An 11,368-nucleotide genomic window follows, 5' to 3' on the forward strand; every position below is an offset into this window, starting at 1 on the left:
TTGAATAATCATAAACTTTGTTAATAATCCAGTAATTTAATTTTTAGAATCAAATGGCAATTTTTGGATCACTCGTAACTTTTCAATTATAATTATCGGAATATTATAAATATTTTGAAAATATTCCAATATTTATTCACTTCATTTAGGGTGTTTTTTCTAAATATTTTATGAAAAATGATTTTTTTTTGGAAAATGGACTTGTTTTTTGAAAAAACTTATATTTTTTTACGTCGAAATAATGTTGCGTAAAATATTTTCCGTTGTTTAACATGTTTTCTGAAAATTTTAATTTTGTAATGGTAAGCATTCAACATTCAATGATACATGAATATTTTTGAGTGCCTAAAAACTTTAAAAATCAATAAGGGACTCAAAACAAATGGAATATGGGGACACATAAAAAACAAGTTAGTACAATCAACGAATCATTTGACCAATCATGAACACCAACTCTATCATAAAGCAACTGCATGATCTTATATAAACAAAAGTAACAATCGAGCAACAATATCCATCAATTTTGATATGATTATATCTATCTAATGTACCGTAAAAGTGAAATTTATGATAAATTTTGAGAGTTAAGTGGAAAATGTAATTAGGTTTATTCATAAAGAATCTTTGATTTAATCGAGGTGGGGCATACTTGTCCAACGAGTTCTTAGGATACCTCATAAAGAATGAGATTTTATCCTAGTTGACTGTGCCTAGCACTCCACAATAGAATGATGTAGCTAAGAGAAGAAATAGAACATTACTTGATATGGTTTGTTCAATGTTAAGCTATTTACAACTCTCTACTTCCTTCCGAGGATATGCGATACAAACGGTTTCCTAGATATATTTTGAATGATGTGTCAACCAAGTCCACTTGTAAGGCACCTTATAAATTGTAGCATGAAATAAAACTCACTCTAAATCAATTTAGAATACGGGGTTGTTCAGCACATGTTTTGGATAAAAGTACAAAGAAGTTGGATGCACGGATAGAATTGTGCATGTTTGTAGGATATCCGAAAGGAACAAATGGTGGATTATTCTACAATCCTAAAAAGAATATAATTAAAGTTTTTACTCATGCAATTTTTCTTAAGAAAAGCTACATGGATAACTTTAAGCCTCAAAGTAAAGTGGTGCTTAAGAAACTTCTGAGAGTTTTAGAATAATCATCAAATTCAATTATCGAGAAAGTTGTAGAAAGAGATACAAACAATCAACAACATAGGGAAATCCATCGTAGTGGGAGAGTTTCTAAGAAGCTGGACTTCTTCATTTATGATAGTAGTATTTATAATGCGGAAGTCAATAATGAGGATGATAATCCACTCACTTACAAGGAGACTATGCAAGACAATGATTCCAAGCTCTGGAAATAAGTCATGGGTGCCGAGATGGATTCTTTGAAATCTAATACGGTGTGAAACTTATAAACTTACCGGATGGGATTAAACCCATAGGAGGTAAAAGGATCTATAAGAACAAGAGAAATACGGAAGGAAAAATGGAAAGATATAAAGCTAGACTTGTAGGAAAATGCTACACACAGAAAGAAGACATCAATTACATACGACCTTTTCTCTAGTAGTCATGCTTAAGGCGGCGTTCTTCATTGCTTAACAAACAGACTTTTCCTTGAAAAAATGCTTTTCTTTGAAAAGCAATGAAGAACGACATTCGTTTGGTAGCAAATTCTCAGAAGCTGAGAAGTGCTTTTGGGTAGACGGAGAAGTAAAATTTTTTAGCTTTTCACCCAAGAAGTGCTTTTGGCTGGTTCATTTACTTTTTTAGCCACACATGAACGCCCTTATCTGCTCTCTGCTGCTTCTTCTGCTGGTTCTTTGTTCTGCCCTTTGCTGGTTCTGCCCCTCTGCCGGTGAGTTTATTTTTTTCTTCTCTTCTTCTCTTCTTTTGTATATTTTTGTTTGTCTGGGATTGATTTTCAATTTCCCTACCCTCTGCCCTTTGCTGGTTCTTTGGTTCTCAATTTCCCTACCTTTTTTACTTCGATTTTCTACGATTTCTCCTCATTTTTTTTAAATTTTATGCTGAAATTTAGTTTCGATTTTGCGATGTTATTAATGGGTTTTGATCCATTAGAATGTTTGGGTTTTCATTTCTTTGAAATTTAGTAGTAAACTATGGGATAAAAGAGCTTCATTTTCTTAGCTACCAAATAGAGGAGTAATGCTTTTAAGCTGTTTGAATTAATGCCACAAAGAAAAAAAAGAATTTTTATATTGGTTTTGTTTATGGTTGCAGTTTCACCAGCACCAGGTTGTTGGGAAGGCTCTTCCAACGGAGAACGATGAGCACCCTAAGATTTACAGGATGAAGCTTTGGGCCATCAATGAGGTTCGGGCCAAATCCAAGTTCTGGTTAGTGATTATTTTCATTTCTATCTGTGAATCTTTGTTTTGGGGGGGGGGGTTAATTTAATCGCCATTTTATTGAAGTTGTTGATTTGAGTGTTTGTTCTTGAATATTCATCAGGTACTTCTTGAGAAAGCTGAAGAAGGTTAAGAAGAGCAATGGGCAAGTCCTTGCCATCAATGAGGTAAAAATGCTTAGTGATATCCATTTGATGATTCTCTATTTATGAAGTAATTTGATGCTTAAGAAACATCCTTTTCATTATATGCTTGAATTTCTTGTTAGAGTCCTAGGGTCTTTTTTTTAGTATCGGAATCTATGTTGCATCATTTATAGTTTATCTGTTGAATTTAGATGGGGATTTTATGTTTTTATGCTATTGTCTTTAACTTTGCTCTGTTTTAGTAGTGTTTGAAACTATGTTGTGCGACTCACCTGCTTTTAGTTTATGTCTGTGCAATTTAGATGCGTAATTCGTGTTTTGTAGGCTATTTTCTTTAAATTTGCCCTTTGATAAGTTGAGAAATTTGATATGAAAAAAACATCTAATCTTAAGGCTTTCATGCCGGTTGTGTTTAACTGGAATTTGTGATCATCTTAAATATAAAATTTTTGTTATGTTATGATGATTATGTTATGATGATAGTATAAAATGCTTAAATAGTATAAAATGCTGTTGTGGAGATTGTGAAAGAACATTACTTGGTATGTAGGCAATGCTGTTCAATTTGTTGTCAGCTTACTGCAATGGTCTCATAAATCCTGAACTCTTTTTAATGTTTTATTAGGTTATTGCAATTCCTGAGTATAACCATGCCATAGGGTATGCCTATCAATAGCAGATTACAATACACAGAAGCTTCCCCAAAAACAATTTGTGAATGGGCAGAGGTGAGGTTGATTTTAGTGACCAATCCTTTTTTGCTTATTTTTCGCTTATTTGTATATGTAAATTGGCTGCAGTAACCTTTACAACGTTGTAATTGGTGTTTGGAGTTAATATCCTCCATTGTTTAATTGCTTCAATAGCAGCTCCATTTTTGTCTTATGGATAAGGTGTCATTTTCATTTTTGTTTGGTTTCTTTTCAAGTCCTGTAGTGTTCTTGAATGCTTGTTGTGGATGTGTTACTAATGCCTATCAAGCTTAAATACACTCGAAATGATTGATGCAGGGTTATTGCAACTGTTATGGTTCTTCCAAGTCCTGAAACGTCAGGAAGGTTGCTTTTGCTCCTTAATTCGATTGGTGAGATCACTGAGACATCCAGTTCAAAACGGGCCAAAAAGAAGTCTAGTTATAATGTGGGATCATTGGTTGTGAAAAATTAGTGTTTGATCTTTTAGAACTTTGTTTTTCCCCTTTTTGTGCTTGTTTGATTCAAATACATCTATTGAATACTTGTGCTAAATTCTCCATAGGTTACTGAAATAATGCCCCTTGAGTTGAGATTGAAATTTGGAATTGGTTTCTGTGGACGGGTTCATATAACAGAGGTGAAATATAAGTTTCAGTATTATTGTTACTACTTATTTATGTAATAACCTTTAATGCATGTTTATATAAAAGGCATGTTTAATTTTAAATTGTCTCATTGGCAGGTAAATGACAATAATGTTCTTGAAAAGCCGTTTGGGAACTTCAAAGTTGGGCAGACAATCCCTACAAGGATTGAAACAATTATTGGCAAACATTACACTAAAATAATTAACCGAATCGAACCAACTTCAATTAATTTTTTCGGCTTTCTATTGAATTGTTGTTTATATAACTTTTTTTTTTCTTTTGGTCCAAAGTTCATACCATTTTGAAACAATTTTTATAATAATACAATCGTGTCAATATCTAATTACAAATATTTAATTTTTATATTTAAATATTTAAATATAGTTTATATATTCTAATTAAATTTTATAAATAATTAATATTAATTACTTAGAAATATTTAAAATTGATATTATATATTAAAATATTAACAATAAGTTATAATAAATTATTTTTTTATATTTTTGCTAAAATATCATAATATTAATTAATTTGAACATTATTTAAATACATATTTGTTACTTTATAATCTCATGTCTAAAATGGACATTTTATTCTTAAAAAGCACTTTTTGACAGCAATGCCAAACACTCAAATTTCTCAAAAGTATTTCTCAAAATCACTTCTGAAAAGTACTTCTCAAAAGCACTTCTGAAAAGCACTTCTCAAAAGCAATGAAGAACTGACCCTAAGTCTATTCGTATCCTTTTATCCATTGTCGCTGCTCTCGATTATGATATTTGACAAATAGATGTCAAGACAATATTCTTTAATGGCTATCTTGATGAGACCATTTACATGACTCAACCCACTAACTATGTTGTCAAAGGAAATGAGCATAAAGTCTGCAAATTATTAAGATTCATTTATGAACTTAAGTAAGCATCCCATTCATCGAATAAAATATTCGATCAAACGAACAAAATTTTTGACAACATAGTCAGTATGTATGTTAAGTCATGCAAATTAAACATTGAAACTAAAATTAAGTATTTAGTTTATAAAAAAGTCAAGTAAATTTTAAATATACTAAGGGTGGGTTTGGATGAGCGATTGGATGCGATGCGTTGTGTTTAGTTTACTTTTTATCTTACGCTACAGTATCGCTATAGTATATAATCTTACCGCCACCGCTATTTTTACACTAACCGCAGGTAAACGCACCGTCCATCCAAACTCACCCTAAATTTAATATTGAAGTTAAAACAAATATATCAAATAAAATATTAAGGTGTTGCGGAAGCTTTAAAGAGCACCCACATGTTGACGAAACCCTAAATCTCATAAATATTTTATTAACTTTTTTAATTTCCTCACAAACACCTTGAAATTTGGGCCCAAAATTTAAATCTCAAAACTAGCCTTACTCTGCCTTCAAAAATCCCTCCTTTTTTTCTTCTTATGTACTATTTTATCAGTCTATCACCACCATATCTCATTTCTGCACCACCATAAAAACCCTAGCCTTCGAAGTCCAAATCTCATCTCAATACTCCCAAAAATGGTGAAAAAGAAAGTTACCCATCGGCCCAATGACCCCAAACAACGAAACCCGTCTCAGGAAATCCATGATACTGCCAAAGATTCAACCTTTTCTAAAGCTTCCAACCCTTTGAGCCGCCAATCTTCCATGGAAGATCCTAAGGAGAAGATCCAAAATCTAAAGTCTCTTAACTCTTTGCTTGTCAAGGAAGCCTTTGAGAGTAGGCAACAGATTGACTCCTTGGTTCAAGCCAAGGAAGCTCTTGAGGTTGAGTTGATTGAAAGGAAGAAACTTGAAGCTGAGGAGAGTGAGAAAAATGTGAGCTTTGAGCTGCAGAATGGGTTGGTTTCTGTTTATATGGTGAACCAAATGAAGGAACTTGGTGTTGAGAGGGAAACGGTGATTGGGGCATTGAAAAATAAGGTGAGTGGACTAATGGGTAGTCTTGAAAAGGAGAGGAAAATGTTGAGTTTGGTTTGTGAAGAGAGAGATTTGGTAAGGAATGACTTTGAGCTGCAGGTTAATGAGGATAAGTTGATGAAAGAGAAACTGACGGAAATGGAGGGGAATGAGAGGAAATTTGTGGAAGAAATTGGGAAACTTAAAGTGGAATATGATAGGTTGGTTTGGGAGAAAGAGGAGTTGGAGAAAGTGAAGAGTTCAATGGTGAAAGATAGAAATTTGTTGGAGAAAAACATGAAGGATATGGCTGGGAAAGTTGAGCATTTGAGAAGGGAGAATGGAAAGGTTGTGAGAGAGAAGAAAGAGATTGAGATTGAGAAAAATGAGCAAAGAGTGAAGATTGATGAGATGGAAAAGGAAATGAGTGAAGTTATATTGAGTTTGAGGAAGGAAGATGGGGTTTTGAGGTCTAAAATTTTTGAGTTGGAAAAGAACTGTGGGGAAGCAATGGATAGGGAGGCAGAAAGGGCGATTGAGATCGGTGCATTGGTGGAAGAAAAGAGAGCAAAAGAAAGGAGTATTGAGAGACTAATGGAGGAAAAGGATTTTATGTCAAGATCATTGGAGGCAATAATGGTGGAGTCAGAGGATAGGCAGAGAAGAATTGAGAAGTTATTGGAGGAAAGTGATGCAAATAGAAGAGTGTTGGAAATGAATGAGAAGGAATTAAGGGATATGCGTAAGAAAATCAAGGAATTGCTTGGAGATAAAACGGAGATCGAGAAGGCCAAAATCCATGGTGAGAACGAAAACATCAAGTTGCACAATGAAGTAAGTGAGCTGAGGAATATTGTGCATAGGCTGCAAGAAGAATGCTTGGATCATCAAAAGAAGAAGGATGAATTGGTTTCTGAAGTTAGCCGGTTTAAAGCTTTAGTTGATCAAGTAACACTTGAGAGGGATAATACTTTGAAAGGATTCGATAAGGAGAAGCATAATGGTGTTAGCTTGAGATCAAAAGTTTCGGAAATGGAGAATATGCTCAAGAAAACTGAGGAAGAGCTAGCGCGGAAGAGGACCGAATGGCAGAACCTAATCGAGGAAAAGAAAGAGATGGGGAGTCACATTGGATCACTGGCTGAAGATAAAGATAGGTTGCATTTGGAACTTTTGGAGAGAAAGAGAAGTTTCAATGATTTGAGAGCTAAAATGGAATCCACAACTATTAATTATGAGCGAGCATTGACTCTGTTGAAGACCACTGCTTCACTGTTATGTCAATCTAAAGATGAAAAATCGCCAGAAGAAGCTGCTATTGCTGAACAGAAACTCGAAGATGAAATCGAACTATATGCAATGGAATTGGAAGCAATCAAAAAGGCATTTAAGAACAAAGAGACAGTGGCTCAAGACTTGAAGCAGAAAGTTGAGTTAATGGAGAAATCCATGGTGGAAGCACAAAAGAAAAAGAGTTTCTGGACTTTGGTGTCGTCGGCAACAACTCTTTTGGCTGCAATTACAGTTGCATATGCTGCAAGAGGACGTTGAACGGTTTGGTTTGGTAGTTAACTTTGTTTTACAGTCTTTTCCCCCTTTACTTTTAGGATTAACTGAGAAAACTCTAATGTGACGACATAGTATGTTGTCTAGTTTTGAACCTTAGCTCAGTGATAAATAATAGGTTCTTGAATAAGTCAAGAATCATAACCTCAAAAGGATACTTTTTTAACTGCTTTATGATCATAATATCTATATGTTGATGCTTCATGTTTAGGTATATCGATCCGTGTTGTCTGCTTATATGTTATTTTGTTGTTTATACTGTTTGGTTAAACTAGAGCTTGATTTGATCATGCTAATCTTTGTTGTCCAGACTCATTCATGAGTTTTAGATACGGGAATGTGTCCAACACGAGTGTCTGACTTGAGTATTGCTTAAGAAAAATGAAAACTCGAACATAGATAGTTTGCTTAAAGTTCTATGTATCTGTTGACTAGGTATTTTTCATGATGACTAATCCAATATAGACATGTGTACATATACATGAACATGTATCAATGGAACATTCATAAGCAAAGAGCTCATACAATTTCAACTGTTCATGCTTTCACTTTGATGGTAGTTGGACTTGGATTTTAGGAGTTGAATCATTTGTGTATTCGTTGTACCTTGTTCCTATGTTACTCGGATTTCTATTTGAATGTTAGATATGAGTATGTGCTTGACACGGGTGTGTTCAACTTGTTTTAAGTGTTTCATGTAAATGCACTCCCTGGAAAAGAGCATGTAGATATCGAAAATTGAATTCGGTATATTTGCATTAACCAACTCTACTAAACGCGTAGATTATTCCGAATTTTGAAATTTATCATATGAAATTTCACATGCTGCTGATGCTATCCCTAGTTAGAGCACATGATTAGAAACAAAACTAATTCTTGTCTGAAATTAGGAGGGGGACAAAGGAGAATAAATTAAGCAGAAAATAACAAAAATTAGGACAAAATAAAACCAAAATGAATTTCCGAACAAAAAAGTCAAATAGACAATAGGTTTGATGTCTTCATCAAAAGCTTAGCTATTATTTATCATTATGCTAAATATTTAAGCACACCATGAAAGCAAATCCTAAATGTGTGCTTCTCAAAAATGGGTCCCTTTCAATGCAAATCCAAATTGCAACCACTATTATAAGTTCTTTTTCTAGGTTTTATTTTGGGGAATATAAAATCAATTGAACTGAATGTATCTCTTTGGGTTTTCTTCCCTTTTCCAAACAAGCCAATTTGATACTTTCCACTCTAAAAATGACAAGAATGCATCCGATACGAGTAAGGTCCTCGAGAAGTCCTATCTTTATACCTGTATCTGGATATGCATCAAACGCGAATGTCGAACACAGATGCTTGTCTTAAGGTAAATTTAAACAATCATAAGCCATAAATCACAAAACTAAAATTTTATCAATCTTATGGAACAATATAATTGTATTTACAGTTGCCTGAAATGGAGTTTCAAACAATACTAGAGCAAACAGAACAGCAATAAATCAAAAATAGAGGAAATAGAGAAGCTAAAAACACAAGGCTAATTTAAGCCATCGTCTTTACATATACTAACAGTAACACATATGTATAAACATACAAAACGGCGGAACCTTTCGGATCCGTCTTCAAATATTAGCTTTATGTAACATTAGCCGAGCACCAACCCTTTGATCGGGTACCTGTAAGAGAGCTTTGTAAAACTATAACATCCATTGTCCGAGTGGCGGGTTTATCAGCTACACGCTGAAATACCTCTTCTTCGTGATATATATATATATGCACACACACGACAGTAACTGCAAACTTCTTAATCACCCCGAGATCGTGAAAAGTTTATTATATTTAGCAGTCAGAACTCACAAATTCACTTATCTCGTCCATAACCGTATGGAAGTGATTGTTATTCGGCAACAAGTAGAAACCGATTGTCGCCTGTTCCATATATAAAAGTTTAACCTCTTTGCCAGCCTTTCTGAGCCCTTCAACATAAGCCAATTGCCAGTCCTGAATAAGGTCCAAACCGGCAACCACAACTAGACTCTTCGGAAATTTGATTCCTTCAAGACTTCTACCGTTAGGTCCAAATGGGTTACATGCAGGATGGTCACGGTTTTCACCTTCGGGGAGAAAAGCTCTCCAGTACCAGTCTCGATCTCGTAGAGTAACAAAGTATTTCCCATCTAAACGCTTTTCAGATTCAGTTCTTTCTTGTCCACCAAACATTGGATTGAGCAGTATATTTCCCAACACATCAATTCCGGATTCCACAGCTCGTGCCGCAACATGGTGTGCGATGTTACCACCAGAGCTATCCCCAGCCAAATATATATGAACCTTCGAATCTTTCCGACTTTGAAGCCATGATCTAGAGTTAACCCACTTAAAAGCAGTCCAACCATCATCATAAGCACATGGATACCTATTCTCAGGTGCACGTCGATAGTTCACCGAAACCACAACAGCCTTACAGATACCTACCAATCGTCGACATAGAGTATCGTAAATAGCACTATTCGCCGAGGAATGTGCAAAGCTCCCACCATGAAAGAAAATTATAACAGGGACAACATCCCCTACAACAGGCTTTTCAAGCTCAACGATATTCGGCTCAGGCTCTTCAGCAGTAGCTGGTCTGTAAATCCGACAAAGGAGGCCTGTAGCACGATCAATGAGGACATCAAAAGAGAAAACTCCATCAACTGGGTTCAAATTAGCAGGGACTTTACGATCGAGAAACTCCGCCAAGTGACGATTGAAAGTGCCGTCCGGTCGACGGAGAAGATTGTAAGCCAACTTAAAACTGGAGATTAGGACCCATGTATTTAGGGGAACCACCATCTAACAAAGTTCAATAAGATATACATACAGCATGTTAGCAAACAAAATTCATCAAATACATGAACTAACTTTGCAGAGATACACAAAAATTAGCAAGAATCTATGCTAGCCAACAAGCAATGCAGATATGGCCATGTAAGTCCATGATTTTCACAAAGATTGAAATCAAATGTTATCATCCTCTAAAGCAAGGTGATCCAAATCAATAAATACAAATGATTTTCAAAATCCAAAGAACACCAAAAAAGGAAATAAATGAATGAAAAAAACTACTACAAAGGCTTAACCAAATCAGAAAAACTCCAACTTTCTTGGAAAACAAACAGAAAAAGCCCAATCCTATATACCATTACAATAATAATAATAATAATAATCAGCAAAAACAGCAAAGGAATCAATAAGAAAAGATATGATAAGATCAACAGCTCTAACAAAAAATAAGCTATAACTCAACTTTATTCAACCAAAAAAACCCAATAATATATCAAAATCCATTAAAATAAACCATCTTTGACAACCAATTTAGATAGAAATTAAACAAGTTGACCAAAGAAATTAAGGGGGAAAAAAAGAAGAACAATATTTTACCTTGCACTCATTGAGGTTGACTTCATTACTTCCGGCCATTCCCCTTTCTTTTAAACACTCAAAAACAAAACCCAACAGCTAAAAACAGATCTTTTTGAAAAAAAACTCAGAAATCCATAATTCATATCACAAATCAAAATCAAATAAATGAAAAGAAAAAAAAGTCCAACAAAGCTTTTAACCTTTTCTCATTCTTTTCTCCACTCCAATTATCCCTCCTTTTTCCATTTTTCTCTTTTGCTGCTCAACTTCATAAGTATAACTGTATAAGAGCAGTAAACTGGTTTTTTTAGAAAAAAAATCTCCGTAATAATCTCTTAAATAAAAACAGATAAAAAGAGAGAGTAAACTGTAAACATAAAACCATAAATCTCACTGGAATAAAACAGAGAAGGTTGTAACATGTATTGTATGTGTGTCGTGTAGTGAAGGATAAGAAAGTGCGCGCAGGTTAGAAAATGTCAAGGGCTAATGCTAACATATACATAGTGTGAATGTGGGACATGAGAGACGACGCGACAAAATAAGTAGCCGAAAGATTAACTGTTCTGCGGGTCCCTTGCATGTGGATTTAAAAAAAAAAATCAATTTT

General features: G+C 34.4%; 2 protein-coding genes and 1 long non-coding RNA gene across 3 annotated transcripts; 2 read left to right on the forward strand and 1 right to left on the reverse strand.

The window, feature by feature from the left end:
• Positions 1–1,233: 1,233 nt before the first annotated feature.
• LOC107899133 (uncharacterized) lies at positions 1,234–4,243 on the forward strand. Its single transcript, XR_001684584.2, has 6 exons — positions 1,234–1,876; positions 2,263–2,378; positions 2,494–2,557; positions 3,162–3,264; positions 3,547–3,868; positions 3,974–4,243. It is a non-coding gene; the product is annotated as an uncharacterized lncRNA (long non-coding RNA).
• A 1,004-nt stretch (positions 4,244–5,247) lies between these two features.
• Positions 5,248–7,579, forward strand: LOC107899134 (myosin heavy chain, non-muscle). The gene has a single exon (XM_016824754.2). It carries the CDS (start codon positions 5,419–5,421, stop codon positions 7,348–7,350), a length of 1,932 nt encoding a protein of 643 aa, XP_016680243.2. The 5' UTR covers positions 5,248–5,418; the 3' UTR covers positions 7,351–7,579.
• Positions 7,580–9,159: 1,580 nt separating this feature from the next.
• On the reverse strand, positions 9,160–10,818 carry LOC107899135 (gibberellin receptor GID1C-like). The gene is given in 2 exon segments (NM_001326871.1): positions 9,160–10,188; positions 10,777–10,818. Coding segments are annotated over 2 exon segments (1,035 nt in total). The 5' UTR covers positions 10,816–10,818; the 3' UTR covers positions 9,160–9,192.
• Positions 10,819–11,368: the final 550 nt, after the last annotated feature.

The sequence above is a fragment of the Gossypium hirsutum genome, chromosome D08 (genome assembly GCF_007990345.1).
Source record: "Gossypium hirsutum isolate 1008001.06 chromosome D08, Gossypium_hirsutum_v2.1, whole genome shotgun sequence".
NCBI classification, from domain to species: Eukaryota; Viridiplantae; Streptophyta; class Magnoliopsida; order Malvales; family Malvaceae; genus Gossypium; species Gossypium hirsutum.